General features: G+C 55.8%; 1 protein-coding gene across 1 annotated transcript in view; it reads right to left on the reverse strand.

The window, feature by feature from the left end:
* The window catches only part of LOC144726512 (phosphatase and actin regulator 1-like), a 92,201-nt gene that overhangs the window by 70,048 nt on the left and 112 nt on the right, over window positions 1-22,041 (reverse strand). The window contains 3 exon segments of the mRNA XM_078605308.1: window positions 19,577-19,952; window positions 19,954-19,991; window positions 21,430-21,474. Of these exon segments, the coding sequence (XP_078461434.1) occupies window positions 19,577-19,952; window positions 19,954-19,991; window positions 21,430-21,474 (459 nt within the window).

Below are 22,041 nucleotides of genomic sequence, written 5' to 3' on the forward strand. Positions count from 1 at the left end.
GAGACTTTTATGCCTCCCCAGGGCACCGCGCATCCTGGCGCAGCGGCGGTGGTGACGGTGGTGGTAGCTGTGGTGGTGGCTGTGGTGGCTGTGGTGGTGGTGATGGCTGTGGTGGTGGTGGTGGCTGTGGTGGCTGTGGTGGTGGCTGTGGTGGCGGTGGTGGTGGTGGCTGTGGTGGTGGCTGTGGTGGTGGTGGTGGCTGTGGTGGTGGTGATGGCTGTGGTGGTGGCTGTGGTGGCGGTGGTGGTGGTGGCTGTGGTGGTGGTGGTGATGGCTGTGGTGGTGATGGCTGTGGTGGCGGTGGTGGTGGCGGTGGTGGCTGTGGTGGTGGTGATGGCTGTGGTGGTGGTGGTGATGGCTGTGGTGGTGGTGATGGCTGTGGTGGCGGTGGTGGTGGCGGTGGTGGCTGTGGTGGTGGTGGCGGTGGTGGCTGTGGTGGTGATGGTGGTGGCTGTGGTGGTGGTGGTGGTGATGGGCTATGGGTTGTTGGCGGCACGTGCGTGAGAGAGTCCCCGCCGCGCTCCCCACAGATGACACGGCGCCGAATAATTCTTACTCAGAGCCCCTGGGGCAGCGCGTGTCTCGTTGTCCCCTTCCTCCTCATTCCTCCCTCCCCCCTCCCTCCCCTCCTCCCCTCCCCTCCTCCCTCCCTCTCCTCTTCCTCGGCAGCCAACAACGGATCGCGTAAAACAAACCACGGAATGGATTCCGTCTCACGCCTCCAACTTTAATACTCGCGCGATACGACGGCAGCTCGCGCGGGGGGGGGGGGGGCTCTGCTTGCTCGAGGGGGGGGGGGCTCCGATTTCTCGAGAGGGGGGGGGGGCTCTGCTTGCTCGAGGGGGGGCCAAAGCAACGGGCCACGCTCCACGACGCCGATTGACGACGATTCGCCCGCCGTGGTAACGGCGCCACCGCTGCTGCTGCTACAGAGCGCCGCTCGCTCGCTCCCTGCCGCCGCCGCCGCCCTCGTCGTCGCCGCGAGCGATCGCACGCGGCCGCGTTCGACGGACTGCAGCGCGCGGGACGGGGGGGGTCTCGTTTAGCTGCGGCGCGTCTCGGAACGTCCCGCGACGCGGAGAGAGCCGCTCCCCGCACGGCTCTCTCCTCCTCCTCCTCCACTGCTGGTGGTGGTGGTGGGCGCGAGAGCCGGGCTATGTGAGCGAACGCCCTTCCCCTCCCTTCTCTCCCTGCCCTTCCCTGCCCCTCCCTATTCTCCCTGCCCCTCCCTTCTCTCCCTGCCCTTCCCTTGCCCTTCCCTCCTCTCCCGGCCCCTCCTTGGCCTTCCCTCCTCTCCCGGCCCCTCCCTGGCCTTCCCTGCCCTTCGTCCCCCCTCCCCCCGCTCTCTCAACCCGCCCCCCCTCTCTCTAAAACGATTGCCACGGAGCGCTCCGGCGGATGGCGGCGGTTGCTCTCGCCACCGAGCGCGATATTGATGACCCTGTCGATCTTATTTTACAGCGCAGCACACACACACACAGCACACACACACAGCCCACACACACAGCACACACACACAGCCCACACACACAGCCCACACACACACACAGCCCACACACAGACCACACACACACAGCACACACAGCTCACACACACAGCCCACACACACACAGCCCACACACACACAGCCCACACACACACAGCCCACACACACAGCCCACACACACACAGCCCACACACACAGCTCACACACACAGCCCACACACACACAGCTCACACACACACATAGCCCAACACACACACAGCCCAACACACACACACAGCCCACACACACACAGCCCACATACGCAATAACAATCACCAGGCCATTCGCCACCAAGTGACGGTGACGTCACAACGGCGTCTGTGCCAGGCCAGGTGCATTTTGAGGCTGCCACGTGAAGTGTCAAAGGCCTCGCTGCTGACAGGAGGAGGTCTCGGGACAGACCCAGCAGGTGCCATGGGTTGGCTGACTGAGATGACCGGTAGATGCACCACCACCAGCAGCACCACTAAGCAGCAGCAGCAGCTACAAGCAGCCCGCGTGCTGCAGGTTTGAGGCGGGGCTCGCCCACATGGCCGCACGCGCTTCGCACGGGGTGACGCGGGGCCACCGCCCGTTCGCGATGACGCTCCCAGCACACACACAGACACACACAGACACACGTGTGTCAACACACACACACGTGTGTCTGTGTGTGTGTGTGTTCACACAGACCGACACACACGTGTCGGTCTGTGTGTGTGAACACCTCCCAAGGAGTACACGTGTGTCTGTGTGTGTGTGAACACACAGTCACACATGTATGTGTCTGTGCGCGCGTCTGGGGGAGCGGTGGTGCAGCGCTTAGCGCTAAGCAGCGCTACGAACCCAGCGGGCCCGAGTTCCATTCCCGCTCACGGCTAACAGCGGTGACGATTATCTGAACCCGTCCTGGGCATCCTCTAGGTCGACTCATCCTCAAATGAGTACCTGGTGCGGTGTGTAAATATCGCCGCTGGGGAGACAAAGGCAGCCGGGCGTGGTGCTGGCCACCCACCCCCTCGTGTGCCGTGCCCGCATTCACAGGTGCTACTCGCTAACAGCACTTGCCCCAACAGTCTGTTAAGGCTGCACGGGGGATCTTTGTCTTTTCTCTTGGGAGGTGTTCAATTAGCGGTGTCGGCGTGACGTTTCAAGCCACGCAACGAGATGACGCCACGGCGCGTGATGTCGTGGCGCCGCTGGTGTAAACTAGGAACGAAACTTTTTCATTTCTATTTGACCAGGTAAGGGCCCACTGTGTAGCTCTTCCGCAGGAGCGACCTGGCGATCACAAATGATGGCCCAGCGAAGTGGCTCAGCGCGTGGAAATGTACAGCAAGCAGCCAAATACTCCCAAAGCGTGATGTTGATTTTCAACATGGAGGGAGAAACCGCAGGAGCCCGGGCGAAAAATCCACGCGACCACCACGGGGAGAGAGAGGGGGACACGCAAACGCCAAATATACATCAGCAGCCGTCAGCGTCGGGAGCGATCCCACGACCCTCCTGTATACCAGGCGAGGTAGTTAACATCTCCTAGCCACCGTGATGATTGAGAGAAAAACATCGCAAATTTCAAATATACAGCAGGTGTCAGGGTTAGGATCGAACCCATGACCTGTACACCAGGCGAGGTAGTTAACATTTCCAAGCCACCGTGATGCTTACGAGAGAGACACCGCAAATTCCAAATATACAGCAGGTGTCAGGGTTAGGATCGAACCCACGACCCTCCTGTATACCAGGCGAGATAGTTAACATCTCCTAGCTACCGTGATGTTTATGAGAGAGACACCGCAAATTCCAAATATACAGCAGGTGTCAGCGTTCGGGATCGAACCCACGACCCTCCTGTATACCAGGCGAGGTAGTTAACATCTCCTAGCCGTCCCTGGTGAGATGTTAACTCAAGTAGCTTAAGTGCGTGGGAGGGGCGGTGGTGGCGCAGTCGTCATCTGCAACACTCAGCAGCTGAGTTGTCCAGCGGCGACTGCCCCCTCGCAACGAAGCCACTTGGCACAGAGTGGCTCAATTCTTTTCACAGCCGCCCGGCAAGTCAATTGTGCAATTACCAAAGTGCCCGAGTCCTCGCGAAAGTGGATGGCGAAGACCCCGTGACATCATCATCATCATCTGTCTGCGGATGACGTCACTGTGTCCTTACAGTCAAAGTGCAAATCCCTGCGTTTAACACGACCCACGGTCGATACGCTCTGCGAGAGCGGTGGCGCATTGGTTAGCGCACCGCGCGATGAACGCGACGACCTGAGTTTGATTCCCTGGCACGGCTGACGACACCCGAACCGGTCCGGGCACCGCTTCATCAACCCGGAGTGACCGGCGTGGTGAAGTATGGTTAAAAACATCCTCCGCAATCGGCACGTTGTGGGCAGGCGTTCATTCATCATCATAAAAAACAAAATGAACAGAGGCCTGTGTGACGATGGTTGCACGGGTGTTATTTTGAATGCGTGTTGGACTTCTTCCGCACCGTACGTCACCAACCGTGCTGATCGTGGGTGCGGATTATTCTCTCTCTCTCTCTCTAAACGCGCAGAAAGAGTTCATTCATCTCAACGGATGTAGATATTTTACATTGTTAGACGGAGGAGCATCGGTAAATGGTGCCCAATGTGCTCGCCCGTCGTTTGACCTTGTCGGCCGGCGGGCAGTGCCCGAGGTGGCACGGGGACGTCGGGATCGAGCCACGCAGCGCTGCGCCAGAGCTCCGATGTCCCTGGGCTGTTGTTCTCCTGTCCGTTCGCTGAGTCCGGAACATCCCCCCACTCTTAAACCGCTCACCAGCATCATCATCATCGCCGCCGCGCGTGTGTGGGGGGGAGCGGTAGTGTAGCGGTTAGCGCGCTGCGCTACGAACCCGGTGACCCGAGTTCGATTCCCGCTCACGGCTACCAACACCGAGTGACGATTCACTGAATCGGTCCTGGGCCTCCCCTAAGGTCGACTCAGCCTCAAATGAGTACCTGGTGCGGTGTGTAAACATCGCTACTGGAGAGAAAAAGGCGGCCGGGAGTGGTGCCGACCACCCACCCCCTCGTGTGCTGTGTCAGTCTTCATCGGTGCTCATTAACAGGACTTGCCCCAACAGTCTGTTAAGACTATACGGGGGATCTTTCTCCTTATTAGCTGGATGTATATGTGTGTGCGTGTTGGCTGTGCGTGTTGGCTGTGTGTGTGTGTGTGTTGGCTGGGTGTGTGCGTGTTGGCTGTGTGTGCGTGTGTGTTGGCATATATATGTATAAAGCCAATTTCACCGGATAAGGCCTACTGAGCTCTATATCTGTAATAATCGCCGATTAGGCTGAGACCATCAACTCTAAACTAAAGACTAAACAAATGTATTTTTTATTTTACCGTGTAAGGCCAACTAAGCTACAGAGCCCTTTTACAGAATGATAGCTCAACAAGGTGGCTCATCATGTGGAAATGTATATCAGCCAAATGCTCTAAAACCATGTTCCTAAATGTGGAGGGGATAAACCGGAGGACCCGGAGAAAACAATCCACGCAAACTCCAAATATACAGCGGACCGAACCCACGACCTCTTGCACACCAGGCGAGGGAAATAACATCTCGCCACCGTGGCGCCCTTTCAGAGAGGACAAACCGCAAGAACCAAAGGGCAACTGATTTGAACCGAATGACAAGCGATTAACCAAACGACGAGTGACGAACCCAACCACGGCAAGGGTCAGCCGGCAGTGGCACGGCACGAGCGCACCGCGTGAGCTTTCTCACGCATCGCCTCCAGCGACGGGGATTCAAGTGCCCTCTCGACTCTCCGTCCCCACACTGGGCCGAGTCCTTGTCCCGGACAAAGCCCTCGTAACAAAAGCACGCGCGGCGACACGCGGCCCGTGGACGCGCCGAGCGATAGCGGTGTCCACGCGCGGTCACGAGGAAAGCGCGCGAAGACGAAAGCAAACGGTAGAGTCGGAGATGTGGGGAGGTCGTGCCCGATGGAAGGGATGGTGCCATGGCTCCAGATTGGCAGCAGTGGCAAGGGGACACATTCGCGGGATGGCTTATGAGGTCGGGTGACTCGGGGTTCCAGTCCAGGATGAAACCTGATTCTCGGTTTCATCGCGAGGGGCGCCACGTTCACGAGATGTTAACTACCTCGCCTGGTATGCATAATGTCGTGGGTTCGATGCCAACCCTGATGCCTGCTGTGTATATGGTCGCGTGGATTTTTCTCGCGGTCCTCCGTATTTTCCGTTCACATCTAGAAACATGCTTTTAGAGCATTTGGCTGCTATACATTTCCGCATGATAAGCCACTACGTAGACTCGTAGAGCTATACTTTGTGGCCAGGCCGCTTCTGAAAAAGAGCTCCGTAGCTTCGTTGGCCTTACACGGTAAAATTAAAAATACATTTGTTTAGTCTTCAGTTTTAGTTTAGAGTTGATGGTCTCAGCCTAATCGGCGATTATTACAGAACAAAGCACAATAAAGTTTGTATTTATTTATATTTAAGTTGGTTAAATATAGATAACTCGCCTTTTGCCCGTCCAAGGATGGGTGTATTGCAGTAAATCTGAAAGTTGCAAGCGAAGAGCAGACCGCGACGTGATATTCACTGCATCCATTCGTTGGCAATTTGTAAGGGCGCGGTGACATAGACTTATTTCATTTAAAGGTTATAATCTCTTGTTCATCATGACGTCCTTTTTACATCGATGTCTCAACAGCGTGACGGAGATCACGTGACGTGAGGGTTCTGCCTTTGCAGTGAGGGTTGTGAGTTGACGCCGAGGAGGGGGGAGGAGGCGCCTCGCCCCCCCCCCATGTGGAGTAACGTCACCCGCTAATTATTATGAATGGAGGAGGGGGGGGTGGCCATTTGGAGGACGTCACCTTATAATGATTATTGAGGGGGGCTGTTCGATGTAGAGTGACGTCACCTGCTCATGATTATTAATGAGGGGCGGGGGTCCATGTGGAGGATGTAACCTGTTCATGAATATTAAGAGGGGGGCTGGTCGACGTGGAGTGACGTCACGCGCGTTGCACACAAACATTCTTGGCTCATTATAGTAGCTAGTAATAATGGGGGGCGGGGGTCCATGTGGAGGATGTAACCTGTTCATGATTCTTAATGAGGGGGGCTGTTCAATGTGGAGTGACGTCATTTGCACATTATTAGTGAGGGGGGGGAGTACTCCATATTGAGTGACGTCACCCGCTCATGATTATTGAGGAGGGGTGGGGGTTGTCCATTTGGAGGACGTCACCTGCTCATGAATATTAATGAGGGGGGGCTGGTCGATGTGGAGTGACGTCACGAGCGTTCAGGACAGACATTCCTGGGTGATTATAGTCAATATTAAGGTATCGGTTTGACTGCCATGTGAAGGCGGCAAATGTCAGAGTGTCTTGGACCGCGTGCCCCATCGCTCGTATTATCTGGCTGTATAGCGAATGAAAACATACAATGACTTTACTATGTCATTTTTTTTCATATTTAGGTGTTTTTTGTTGTTGTTAAATTTAGGGCCCCTTCATAACATCATATGCCACAGGCCCCGCACTAGCTTAATCCGGCACTGCCTTAGCCGTGACCTCATTTGTAAACAGCATCGTCATCATCGTCGTCGTCACCGTCAGCCACACTCTATCCACTGCTGGATCAAGGCACCCCCCTCCCTGCCTCCCATCCTCCGCTGGTCGACAGCGCGCGCACGCGGTCGACCGTCGCGTGAGGGCCATTGTGCGTGCGTGGTCACTGAGGCTCGTGGGACGCAGGAGGAGACATGCGGCAGCGGCACTCGCTCGCTCGCTCTGTCTTGATCTCCGGACAAGCCCCTCTCTGCACCAGCGTGGACGGCACCCTCGTGTTCACCTTCTGAAGCGCTCGCTCGTCACCGTGGCGTGCGCGATGACCACCACCACCACGTGACTTTTCTTTTGTGTTGTGCGCGGTGCTTTCAGTGCCACAGCGCGTCGATTTGTAGCGTTGATTTTCTATTGTTTGCTGGTGACTTTGTGTATTTCATATTAAAATCGCCTCCAGTGCTTTTGCTGCTGGCGGCAATAAAAGTTGTTTAAAAGTCAAAAGTCTCTTTCACCTCGGGGCTCTGACCCAGCATCTCGCTGGGTGCCGACCCAGATTCTAACAAACGGCGAACGCGCTACCAGCCTCAGCGCGCCGGTAGCTGCCCATGGCATTCCCCTCCCCGTAAGCTCAGGACCTACGGACGGCAGAGAGGAAACACCGCTGTCGTCTGCGCCCTTACGACGGAGGAGGAGGAGCAACAGCAAAACGACACAAACATAAACTCTCGCTCTCTGTGTGTGTGTGTCGTAGCTGTCTCGCTGTGGCGAGCAATGGCAGTGAGCTCCTGATCGTTTTACTGCTCCTGCTCCCATCTCGCGCGAGAGCGGAATCGGTACATGGGGGGGGGGGGGGTGACACGCCCCAGCATTGAGGCGCGTTGCAGAGGTCAGCGCGGTTCAAACCCGTCAGGCCGCCCTCGTAAACTTCCGGTGTATAAGCCGTAAAATACCACGTGGCCACAGATGCTTTCATGACATTCAAAAAGAGTTACGCCGTTTTGTGCCGACTTCATGACCCCAAATTCGAAACTAAGCCCGCAAAACATCCTCATCTGGGGTTTCTTTTTACGCAGCAAGTTCGCACCTCCAATTAGCGTGGTCGGCAACGTTCACCGTACGTGCACACACCACGCAACTACCGCAGGCGGTGTCTGTGAAACGCGGCGGCTTCCTTAGTACGACCTTGCGCTATAAGAATGATAGAGCGAATGCCAAAGTACTGGCGACTTGATCATGATGGTGATTTAATTCGTCAGTTTCTCAGCTGACAATTTCCCCAACGTTCTCACACCACTAAGATGAACCCAGTAAGACGCTCCATCTGATTGTTGTCACCCTCTCGCAGGAGGAAAGATATAAACCCCAACGCAAAGATCGCCCAAATAGCCTTGAACAGACTTTTGGGGCAAGTGCTGTTAGCGAGCACCTATTAAGGCCGCCACGGCAGACGAGGCTGTGGGTGGTGACCAGCATCACGCCCGGTCACTTTTCTCTTCCCAGTGCTGATGTTTAGTCTGAGTCAACCTTGGGGAGACCCAGGAACGATTTAGATATTCACCACTGATGTTGGCCGTGAGCGAAAATCGAACTCACAGTGCGCTAAGCACGGCACCACCGCTCCCCACGCCATTAAACTGGAGCCTGTACCAGTGAGACACAAAATCTGATTATTGCCGCCCTCTAGGAGGAGGGCAGATACAACAACAAAGACAAAGATCCCCCGTGGCCTTGACACACTGTTGGGGCAAGTGCTGTTCGTGAGCACTTATGAAGGCCGGCACGGCACGCCCGACCGCATTTGTCTCCCCAGTGGCGATGTTTACTACACACCGCACCAGGTACTTATTGGAGTCTGAGTCGACCTAGGGGAGGCCCAGGACCGGTTATGATAATCGTCACCGGTGATGGCCGTGAGCGGGAATCGAACTCGTGTCGCGGGGGGTCGTAGCGCAGCGTAGCGCTAACCACTACACTACCGCTCCCCACACACACGTACACACACACGTACACACACACACGCACACACACGTACACACGCACACACACACACGCCTGTGGCCTTTCAGCTAGAATCGCTCACCAGTGTCTCCCCCTGCCTCGCAACCTGCGCTGCGCGTCACGCCGACGTCGCCTTCTTTGCAGCCCAGAGATGATATTGAGGCGCGGCGTTGTTTTTTCTTGGTATCTATTCATTTTAAATTGTTTACAACAACAACAAAAAAAGTTTCACGTTCGAACATTGTTTAATTTGCGAGAGACAATGACACAGACGGCCGAGACGAACGTCAGCCCAAGGACAAACACGTGCGAACAGAGACCGTCGCCTCCTTTAGAAATCGTGCCGTCAAATCAGCTCTCGTGCAGCAGAGAAGTTGCATTGTGATACCATCGCAGGGTCGCGAGGCCTTCATCCAGCAGTGGATTGACCATGGCCGACGACGACGTTGACGACGATGTGAGTGGCGATCGCGGCAGCTGCTTGCCACGGCACTGAGCCACCCTGATGGCGTCGATGCTAATAATTGTCGCGGAGAAATAAACATGACGACAAGATAATAATAATAAACGAGGTGCGCGAGTAATTGAAAGAGAGAGATAGAGGAGAAAGAAAAAGAAAACCAAAACTACGGGCTCTAGAGATATTGCGCGGTAATTTCATATCGCTGGCCCTGCCAGGTGCGGATCAACGAGCCGCGATTGGCGAGGGAGGACGGCGGCGTTGAGGCGCAGGGGCCCCGGCCGCGAACGCGGAGGGCCGCGTCGTCCTCAGGGCCCCCCGGGGCTCGTCAGCAGGCGCCGTGGCGCGATAGACGAGGGACGAGTCACCCCCCCCCCCCCCCCCCGGAGTGTGGAGGCCGTGGCGTGAGTCACGGTCGCGCCCACACCGACGCTGCCCCTGGGCGCGGGGGTTGCCCGCACGACGAGTTGCGGAAGAGGAATCGACAGAACTAGCGGCGAGGCCTATTCCACGCTCGACGCCGTGCCGAATTACGGTGCCGAATCACAGTGCCGAGTCACAGTGCTCCAACTCGCGCGACACCTCGAACCCACGCCGCACCCTACGCTCGACCCCACGCTCGAATCCCAGGCCGCGACCCATGCTCAACCCCGTAACCACTTCATCCCATCTTAGATTCAATGCTCAAACTTGTAACCACTTCATCCCATGCTGCACGATCCCCATCCATATCTCACGGACTCGCTGTAAGGCGCCACAGCGCCCTCTGGCCCACACGCTCCTCTCTGCCAGCATCGTCCCACGATTCTCCACGCACGCACGCGGGCAGCTTGCGGTGCTTCGCATTTTGGTTTCATTCCACGGAGCGCGCAGCCCCAATGGCGGAGCCAGGATTATCAGGTAGGAGGGGGGCAACCCCTCCAGAAATGAAACATGATAGAGGAGTTGTTAGTTAGTAAGGAGTTGTTAGTGAGTAAGGAGTTGTTAGTAAGTAAGGAGTTGCTAGTAAGGAGTTGTTAGTAAGTAATGACGTGTCACTTGCTTTTTATTCGACGCGTGTGCGGCGATGGCGCAGCCATCGATCGAGGGTCGAATTCGAACCGCGTTGTGTGATCGGCATCGCGCTCGCTGAAGGTGTTGATGCCTTCAGAGAAGTCGTGTGCTGTATACGCAACTGCGCACAATTCTGTGAGTCACTTATAACCGCTTTGCCGTTACTTATTGCCAATTATGGACTCAGACTATTGAGCTATCATCTCATAGAGTCCCTGGCACGTCATAATATGCTACACAGCGGCAGTGGGGGTCGCAAAATGCCGATTTATTACTAACTAGCTTAACTACCCAGCTTCGCTCGGGACTTGGATTCATCACGCCCGGCCGCCTTTGTGTCCCCAGTGGCGATGTTCACACACCACAGCAGTTACTCGTTTGAGGCTGAGTCGACCTAGGATAGGCCCATGACCGGTTCAAATAATCGTCACCGGTGGTGGCCGTGAGGGGAAATCGAACTCGGGTCGCCGGGTTCGTAGCGCAGCGCGCGAACCGCGACACTACAATGCGTTACGCTTCCACATGCGCGGGTCACATGACAGATGTGACGTCACAGCTCACTTGCCGTGCAAAAAATATATGCATTATTGAGCTCCCCCCCCCCCCCCAAAAAATACCAAAGTATATCTTTTTATAATTTTTGCATGGTGTACAGTCTGGAAAGTACCCACATGGCACATTTCAAGTTTGTTGCATGTCGAGAAGTACGCAAAAAAATTTGAACAGACACACATAATCACAAATTTGCCTTTTATATATATAGAAGAAGAAGATAATATTGGTCGCGAAATCCTACGTGTTAAACTAAATAAAAGATACCCATTGTAATTAATATGAATACCACCCTCTCCTGGTCCAGGCTCCTGATTGGCTCACGGGTGACGTCATCACACTTACCTCGCAGCAGGAGGAGGAGGGGGATGTCTCCACCACTCTGACTGTCGCCTGATGATGCTGGTTGTTGTTGTTGTTCTAATTACGAGCGAAACGTCACCGTACTCGAATTGTAAATGTTGTAGAGAGTTTTAATCTCCAACATACAACCGGTATGCTGAACTAACAAAGAATTGGCACATTTTGTTTACGTGACAAACCTTACTAATTGGCCGTTGCGGGTGGTGGCGGGTTTAACGACACATTTATATTTACGCGGTCTAAGCCCCAAAAAAAACGATTATGGAGAGCATCAGCGGTTTTCCCTCTAGAATCTGAACGTGCGACATGTCTGCCTCTGGGGTAAATAGCCACTTCTTAAATCATCTGAACGCGTTGTGTTTTCAGACGAAGCCCGAATTCACTCCTCAAACCTAAAACAAGAAGCCCAATTATTATTTTATTCCATCACGGTTGCCGAGCAAAAGCCCCAAAGCACCAAGCGGCCAGCAACAAACAGCACCATTGAAGGTGTACGAGCCACGATTTGAGACTTGTCTTGAATCGAGCGAGGAGACGGTGGAAATGGATTGCTAAGTAGAGCGGTACGAGGGAAGAAGCAGTGTGGTGAGTGGGTGGGTGAGTGGGAGAGTGAATGAGCGAGTGAGTGAGCGAGTGAGTGAATGAGCGAGTGAGCAAATGAGCGAGTGAGTAAGCGGGTGGGTAAGTGAGTGGGTGAGCGGGTGATGAGTGAGAGGGCGAGTGAGTGAGTGGGTGAGTGAGTGGATGAATGGGTGGGTGAGTGAGTGAATGAGCGAGTGGGTGAGCAGGTGGGTAAGTGAGCGAGTGAGTGGGTAGGTAAGTGAATTAATGGGCGAGCGGGTGGGTAAGTGAGTGAGTGGATGAGTGAATGGATGAGTGAGCGGGAGTGTGTTACTGTGGCCTGCAGTATTGTGTTTGAACCCAGCGTCTCATCTGTCCCCGTGTCTCTCCCCGTGTCCGTCTCTCAGTGTGTGTCTCTCCACGTGCCTGTATTATTATCACTACTGCTAGTATCATCATCATCATCGTGACCAACAGTTGTAGTTTGCCAGAACACGCGACACGAACGAGCGGCTACCTCCACGTGAGACCCCCCCCCCCCACGTGACCCCCCCCCCCCCCCGAGTCCGGGGCAACTCACGCGGGGGGGGGCGTGGCCGCCACAGCGCTGCCCCGCACGGAGCAATGTGGGGGGCTGGGGGGGGGGTGTGGGGGGCTGGGGGTGTGTGGGAGCTGGGGGTGTGTGGGGGGGCTGGGGGGGGTGTGGGGGGCTGGGGGTGTGTGGGGGGCTTGGGGTGTGTGGTGGGGGTGTGTGGGGGGCTGGGGGTGTGTGTGGGGGGCTGGGGGTGTGTGGGGGGGGGGTGTGTGGGAGGGGGGGCTGGGTGTGTGTGTGGGGAGCTGGAGGTGTGTGGGGGGCTGGGGGGTGTGTGGGGGGTGTGGTAATTAATTGACGCGCCGGTGTCACTTTTGAGATGGAGGCGCAAAGACAAACACGCGCGCGCATCGCAGCCCCCAGCCGCCGCTCCTGTCTCGACAACAGCCGCCGTCCGCGGCGCGTGACCCACATCACAAAGACAAAGATCCCCCGTGTAGCCCTACCGGAGTGTTGGGGCAAGTGCCGCGAGCGAGCAGCGCCTACGAAGGCCGGCACGGCACGCGAGGGGGTGGGTGGCCAGCACCACGCCCGTGCCGCCTCTGTCTCCCCGGTGGCGCGATGTTTGCGCACCGCCCCAGGTACTCATTTTAGACTGAGGCGACCTAGGGGAGGCCCAGGACCGGTTCAGATAATCGTCACTGACACACACGCAAGCGAGCACACGCCGCAGACACGCAAGCGTGCTTGCTGGGAGCATCACTGGAAACATCTCCGTGAGATGAATGGAGGGGCGTTCTGGAGACATCTGATCATAATCCGCACAATCGAGTTGTCCAGAGAGCAGGCGGTACTCGTTGAGAGAAGCCACGTTAAGTGGACGACAACTGTGGCTCATTAAGTTCATTGGATGGCCATCTGGGAGGGCAAACGCAAAGTTAAAGGTGCGGCCCTGCAATTACTGGCGGAAGGGGCCTCTATTTAAGACCGAAGCAGCAGGAGGAGGATTTCTCCACGATTCTGCGGCTGTCCGGCCGATGATGATGCTGCTTTTGTTGTTGTAATTACTGGCGAAACGTCACGCTACTCGAATTGTAAATGTTGTGGTGGGTTCACTCTCCAACACACAACCGGTGTGTGCTGAATTAGTAACGAATCGACAGGTTTTTTTCACGTGACAAACCTTACTAATTGGCTGTGTCGGGTGGTGGCGGGTTTCACGACACATTTATATATTTACGCGATCTAACCCCCCCCCCAAAAAGACCTCTAATATGGATCTCAACACAGCTGTTTTGTTTCCAGAAAAGAGTTAAACCTCTTCCTGTTTTTCATAGTTTACCGAAATATGATTGGTCGCGAAAGCCCCCGATCGAGGGAGCTCCAGCAGGGAGCCGCCCTCTGGAGAGTATTTGGCCTACTCTTCCACACTGGCCTTGACACGCGAGCAGATTCACACGTGTTCTGATTACTGCTGGCTGGACACAGGCGTTTGGAGCGAGTTCTAGAAACCTGCTGTTATGGAGTGACTCATGCAGCCAGCTATGGCTGCGGGGTTTGGTCGTACATGTTATGTATGTCGTTTGTTGTTGGATTTGAATCACAGTTCCTATGATCACTGTTGCATTGTTTTTGTGGCTTTATTTTGGTGATTTTGAGGACGGTTTGGTCTGGCCATGTTTGTTTGTTGTAGTATAGAGTTGGCCTGATAACTTTAATCTACATTGTCTTATGGTTGTTATTGTTTGACTTGCATCCCACTGGGATTTTTGCACACAGCGTTGAAATGCGGTGTTTTTTCTGGAAGACTTTGCTGTTTTTTCCAATATTTTTTTCTGTTGCGTGTAGTCACTTTAAGATGTTTCTTGTTCATGTTTTTGTTTGTTGCGGTTGCACCCGAGTCAAGAGCCGCATGGCTCACAGGGTTATACCTAATCAATGAACCTGAAAACTGAAAACCTGTGGAGAGACGAGAGCGAAGTGTGGGTGTCGGGGAGTGGTGGAGCAACGGTTAGCACCACGCTGCGCTACAAACCCGACGACCCGAGTTCGATTCCCGTTCACAGACAAAACCAGTGACGAGTTATCTGAACCAGTCCTGGGCCTCCCATAGGTTGACTCGGCCTCAAATGAGAACCTGGTGCGGTGTGTAAACATCGCCACCGAGGAGACATAGGCGGCCGGGCGTGGTGTTGATCACCCACCCCCACGTGTGTCGTGCCGACCTTCAAAGGTTCTATTCGCTAACAGCACTTGCCCCAGCAGTCTGTTAAGGCTATACGGGGGATCTTTGTCTTTGTGTAGGGGGTGACCGCCTTCTCCCAGGGCACCCCGATGTGAACGAACCTGCCGATGACCCCCGGTTCGCCCGGAGTAGGGGACCGGCGACTCCACCCCTTGGGGCTCCACTGGCGGCCGCGCCACTGCACTCGAGGAATAATTCCAAGTTGAGAGGCCTCAGAGGAGACCCAGCCAAGTCGAGAGTTATGGGTCTGTAGTTATAGGTTTGTAGTTATAGTTCTGTAGTTATAGGTTTGTAGTTATGGGTCTGTAGTTATATGTCTTCGTGGCGTGAAATGGTCACGAGCTTCGCTGCGAATGCCCACGGACAACGTTCTATTTATTATTTGAACAGGTAAGGCCCCACTGAGCTAGAAAGTTATTTTTCAGAAGCGACCCGACTATCACAAATGATAGCTCAACGAAGTGGCTTATCACGTGGAAATTTACTGGGGGACCCGCAGAAAAATCCACACGACCATGGAGAGAGAGACACAAACACAGGATGTCGTGGGATCGAACCCACGACATCCTGTATACCAGCCGAGGTAGCCAACATCTCCCCACAGCAATAACTGCACCTTCCTGGAATATTCCTGTTCCACCTGGCAATACCCATCAGTTCTGGCCCAATCTGAATAGCCTCAGATTCATCCGCTCCGTTTGCGTGACCCACTTTGCGCGGCCCGACAGGAGGAGGGCGCGTGACGCCGACTCATAAATCCCTGAGTAGGGAGCGCGACGCCGATTGGTGACACTCGTCGGATTGCTGCCGGAGACGTGGGAAGCGATGTCGCACTCCGCCGATGGGACTCGGGACAAAATAGAGGGCTTCTGGGGCTTTTGCGTAGGAGGGTTTCAGGTAACGTAGAGTCAAAGTGATGCCCTTGCTGGCATTGTGGGTGCTCAGCTGTGTACAGCTCTGCAGAGGCAGTGGTGGGAATTCCACATTCTTATGGCGAGGACAAGAGTATATTCAAAGGGCAACCATCGTTGATTTCCCCACAGAGTGGTACTCGTTTTATCGACCCCGGAGGGATGATGGGCTGAGTTAACCCCCCCCCCCCCGAACTAGGAAGTTGAACTCGTGACCTAAAAACGAAACTATATTTTACCAGGTAAGACCCACTGAGTTGTGTAGCTCTTTTTTCAGAAGGACCTGGCCATAAATGATAGCTCACCGAAGTGGCTCATCATCGTCATCATCGTGTGATGTTGATTCTAAATGTGGAGGGAAAACCCGGAAGACGCGTAGAAAAATCCACACGACCACGGGGAGAGAGACAGAGAGACACCGCAAACTCCAAATATACAACAGCAGGCGTCAGGGCCGGGATCGAACCCACGAACCTTCTTGTATACCAGGCGAGGTAGTCAACATCTCCTAGCCACCGTGATGATGATGAGAGAGAGACACCGCAAACTCCAAATATACAGCAGCAGGCGTCAGGGCCGGGATCGAACCCACGACCTTCTTGTATACCAGGCGAGGTAGTCAACATCTCCTAGCCACCGTGATGATGATGAGAGAGAGAGAGACACCGCAAACTCCAAATATACAGCAGCAGGCGTCAGGGCTGGGATCGAACCCACGAACCTTCCTGTATACCAGGCGAGGTCGTGAACATCTCCTAGCCACCGCGGTGCCCTTCATATTGCCAGCTGCTCGCTCTGGCGCTGGGACCACGTGGGGCCGGCTGGCGAGTGTGGCTCGGTCAAGCGTGTCGAATTATTTTGGATAACTGTTTTTGTTTTCAAATCGAGCGGGCGGCGTTTCTCAGTGTTCACTCAACCGGATCAGGGAAAATAAATCCATCTTGCCAAAATCGCGTGCTCATATAGGCATGTAGGAAGTCCACCTTCTCTGCACAGTTAAACAATGCCTATCAAGTTCCTTTTCCACTGGCACATCCGAGCCGTGCTAGTACCAGACCCTCACGGTACGGGTGGTTTTTCTGCTGGCGCTTTGTTTGCCTGAACCCAACCGTGCTAAGTTGGCCTCACAAGGCGTCTGAATCTTGCTCGGGGCCAAGCAGGGCCAGGCGCGGGGCTACGGACGCGTTCAATGCTCACGCTGGCGGTGGGCAACGCAACACAACGCAGCCACGCAGCCTCAACGCCGTCGTCTCTGCGCGTATTCACTCGGATAATTGCGTGCGACTTCAGTGATTAAAGCAAAATACCTGAGGCCTCCTGAACCGAACCAGGCTCCTTATTGCAACGGAGTAATTTGCAGGTCTGGCCTATACCAATGACCTCGTATTGTTTTGTTTAGCTATGGCTGGAAACAGGAGAACCCGGAAAGAAACCCATACAGAATAAGGGGAGAAAATACAAACTCCACCCAAGATATATGGCTGCGTCAGGAATCGAACCCAGGCCCTTGTCGCCTGTGTGCGGCGCGATTCTCACCACCACGTCACCACCCTGCCACTCCAATTATCACCGGGACTCAATTTCCCAAACCTCGGTGTGAGTTGCAGACATCCCCCGCCCCCTCTCTCATCCGGATGCGCAATTAGAATCCACGTTACACGTTCAGAGCAGTGTTCTTCACTCATTTTCAGAGAGAGGCAGGGAGAGGGGGGGGTGGAGGATGGCACCACATTCGCCAGCAAGACATAATCAGTGTGAGGGCTGCTGCACTCATTTGAAACACCATTGGGGTTTGTGACATCGCGTGTACGGTGGCGAATCAGGGGGTACGACTGCCCCGGGCCCCGCGGTTTGGGGGTCCACGCGCTTCGACGACCCTGTGTGAGATGTAATACTTCCGCTTTAGTTTGAAGATCTGCGTACCCCCCCTCCCCCCCGACCGCCTCGCGTTGTTGGCTAGTTCGTACAGCCTCGGCTTCTATTTCTTTCCCCGCGGACGAAAAAACCCGTTGACAATCACGTCGCAACTTTAGTCCGCGTGAAAACAACAACAACAACAACAACAAACAAACAAAACTCACCACCGACTTTAGCGATGGTGTTCAAGCGTCTCACGCCCGTGAGTTTTATGCGGCCCCCATCTCCCCATCGCCCCGCCACAGCACGGGAGCGAACCTGGGTTCCCGAGCCTGGACGGCGCTCTGCTAGAAGGACGCCCCCCCACCTTTGCACAGAACACGTGTCGCTGGAGGCGGCTATAATCGTTGTTGTACCGTACTTCTGTACCCCACCCCCCCGCGCGCCCCCTCCCTCCCCCACGACGTCTACGCGCACAGCCACCTTTCACCGGCCCGCACGGACCAGCGTGGTGAAGTATGGTCAAATAACCACCACGACCGACGTGGGCAGGCCCTCATCCAGCAGTGGATCTGCGACCCAGCACATCCGTGACGGGTGGCAGAGAGGGAGCAAGTGTTCCTCTCCACGAGTTTCAAGAGGGGGGGGGAGGCGCTGGGTTCGATTCAAAACTCGGGTGCATTTCTACCTGGAGTTTTATTACGAAGCTGAAACTCAATTTGTGTTTTATATTGTACCAGGTAAGCCCCCTTCCCCGACTGAGCTGTGTAGCTCTTTCTCAAAAGCGAATGACAGCTCAACGAAATGGAGGGGAAAATCGACGGGAGAGAGACAGCGACATCGTAAACTCCAAATATACAGCAGCTATCGTCGGGGTCGGGATCAAACCCCTGATCTCCTGCATATCTGGCGAGATAGTTGACACCTGGGCAGTTAGTTTGTATCTCTCCCCCTGTGTGCATCGGTTTTCTTCCATCGTTACCCCCCCCCCCCACACGCGCACAGATAATTGTTAACCGGTCGAGGGTCGTACTGGGGCGCACTCCCCGACACAGCGACCCACGTCAGGGCATGTGGGGCACGGCATCGGGCAGCGCGGTTGGCATGGGCCCGCGAATGAAATCGTGAAATGACACCACCCCCACCCCATGATGCATCCCGTTATTCGCAATAACCCGCACTTACGTAAACAACAGCAAGAACAGCAACACCGCAGTGTGCATGCGTTCAGCACACGAGCACCCCCATTGAGAATCCTACACGGTACTACGAACAACACACGCGAGAATACACACACGGGTATACACACACACACGGGTATACACACACACAGGAGGATCCGCACAGACACGCACACGGACACATACATATAGACACACACAGGTCTACACACACACAAGAGGATGCACACACACACAGGTCTACACACACAGGTCTGCACACACACGCGGATTCACACACACGCGGATTCACACACACAGGAGGATCCGCACAGACACGCACATGGACGCATACATATACACACACACAGGTCTACACACACACAGGAGGATGCACACACACACGGGTCTACACACACACGCGGGTCTACACACACACAGGTCTGCACACACACAGGTCTGCACACACACGCGGGTCTTCACACACACACACACGAGTCTACACACACAGGTCTGCACACACACGCGGAGGCACAGGCAGACACGACGAGCTAGCGGCGCTCCCATCATCACCATCACCGCCATCACCGCCCGCGCTGCACGGAGCGCACGGAGAGGCGGGGCTGTCTGTCAGACAGCAGCAGCAGCACAGGGCTGACAGGGAGGGCAGCTGAACACCGCGGACAGCCCAGCAAGCAGGACAACGCAGCAAGCAGGACAGCGCAGCAAGCAGGACAGCGCAGCAAGCAGGACAGCGCAGCAAGCAGGACAGCAGCAGCAGCGTCGTCGTCGTCGTGTTACCGGCGGTCTGCGTGTCCAGCTTGAGCGCGGAGCGGAGCTCGGCCAGGCTCGGCGTGTCGCTGCGCGCTCGCGTCCTGCTCCAGCCCCTGCTGCTGCTCCTGCTGCTGCTGCTCCTGCTGCTGCTGGTGGTGATGGTGGTGGGGCTGAAGGTGGTGGTGGTGGTGATGGTGCTGGGGCTCTCCTCTTCACGCTCGCTCTCCACACGCGGCTTGGGCGCCGCCTGCTGGCGCTGCGGGATCGCCTCCTCCTCGTCCGCCTCACGGCTCGACGCGCGGTGCCGATCGTGGCTGGACCACTCCTCCCCCTCCACCTCCTCCACCGCCTCCTCCTCCTCGTCGTCGTCGCCTGCGTCTCGTCGCGAGTCGCACTTGGACCCCCGCGGTCGCCATCAGCGCCACGTGGCTGGGTCTGCGCGCTGCGTGGGGCGACACGCGGTTAGACACCAGGTGGTCAGGTGACTTAGTGACACACGGGGTGAGACACCAGGTGGTCAGGCGACTTAGTGACTCACGGGGTGAGACACCAGGTAGTCAGGTGACTTAGTGACACACGGGGTGAGACACCAGGTAATCAGGTGACTTAGTCACTCACGGGGTGAGACACCAGGTAGTCAGGTGACTTAGTGACGTCACAAGGTGAGACACCAGGTAGTCAGGTGACTTAGTGACTCACGGGGTGAGACACCAGGTAGTCAGGTGACTTAGTGACACACGGGGTGAGACACCAGGTAGTCAGCTGACTTAGTGACTCACGGGATGAGACACCAGGTAGTCAAGTGACTTAGTGACACACGGGATGAGACACCAGGTAGTCAGCTGACTTAGTGACTCACGGGGTGAGACACCAGGTAGTCAGGTGACTGGTGTAGTCCCTGGAATGTCCGCGCTGTGTGTGTGTAAAAATGCTGTCATCAAGCGCAGCGTTTTGCCAAACATTCTTGGCTGAATGCCTTCCTACGCCGTGCCGGTCGTGGGTGTAGTTTGACCATACTTCACCACGCCAGTCAGTGCGGGTTGGTAAATGTCGGTGGGTGGGGGGAGGGTAGTCAGAACCGGTCCAGTCCTCACTCGCCTCTCGTCTTAGCCGTGGCCTCGAATCGCACTCAAGGTTTTGCCTCGATCCTAGCGCACTGCGCTAACCATTGCGCCACCGCTCCTCACAAAGCGCGAGTCACGGATGCACATCGAGTGGCGTGGCAGCAGCGATATTGCTGCGGCTGCATGTGTGTTACCCAGATGAGTGATTCGCAGGTGATATTTTCAGCACTTGCGATACCGTTTTGCCCAATGACAGCGTTGGGATTTCATTTGTTGAGGCGAGAACGCGGAGGTCAACCCACGCGCACACCAAGCGGGAGAGCGTGCAAACTGAGAGGCGATCGAGTCGGGAATCTCACCCAGGCGCTTCGAGCTGCGAGGCGCGAGTGCCACCGCTGCGACCGACGGACGAGAGCGGCGATGGAATGGCAGCCCAAGGAGGGGGGACGCGTCCAGCGGAAGGAGCACCACGGGGGATGTAGCGACGATGTGGGCTCAGTGTGATGATGGTTCAGTGTTGTATTTGTGTGTTGGGTGATCTGTTTACCTCTCTTGTACTTTGCACTCATATCGTGTCTGTTGTTGTTGTTGTAACCTGCTTACCCCGTGCCCCTACTGGACATCTGTAAACAAAGCGCTGATCTCCCCCAGTCATAAGTAAATCCAAATCTGCGCACAGCCAGCGAGGGAGATGGTTGGCGGCGGCTCTGGGCCGTGAGCGACGTGACGGCGAGGAGCAGGCACCCGGCTTTCACCCAGCAGTGGATGGACCACGGCCGACGGTTGTGGTGTCGCGTTAAGCGGGCGCAAGCTCACCTTGCAGGCGCAGTCCGAAGCGCTGGGGGAATTCGTCCGTCGTGTCTGCTGCAAGGGAGTGGATGAGAGGGGGGGGGGGACATGTTTGCCGGCAGCATGTGGACACCGTGAGACGGCATCCCGCGCGCCACGTGTCGAGCAGACGCCCTCGCCGATCTCCGAAGCTAAGCGGCCTCGAGTCTGGATGGTGCTCGGCTGGGCGAGCAGCTTGAGTAAGAGAAGCCGTCGTCGGGCTCCGGGGGCGGACGTGGCGAGCAGCACAAGCGGCTGAGCTCCTCCATAAAATAAAATACAAACATCACCTGCGTCTATGCTGCCCGCCTCCAGCAAATCTCGAGGACCGGCGTGGTGAAGTATGGCTGAATATCCCATCCAGCAGTGGATTGACAAAAGCTGTGACGTCGCAACTTGGAGCGATGCCAATCTCCGTCTGGCCGTAGGTGGACATTCCACAACTCCTTTGACGGTGTCCGATCTCCCTGACAATGTGCGCACGGAACGCGACGCAAAGTGCAGCGCGCGCCGACCGTGCCCTGCCATGTGCCCAGCGTGATGCATTCAGACGCGGCGGGCAAGCGATTCCTTGCAAGCGAGAGGGGCGGGCGGGCGTGG

Source organism: Lampetra planeri, chromosome 23 (genome assembly GCF_965212315.1).
Source record: "Lampetra planeri chromosome 23, kcLamPlan1.2.h2, whole genome shotgun sequence".
NCBI lineage: Eukaryota > Metazoa > Chordata > Hyperoartia > Petromyzontiformes > Petromyzontidae > Lampetra > Lampetra planeri.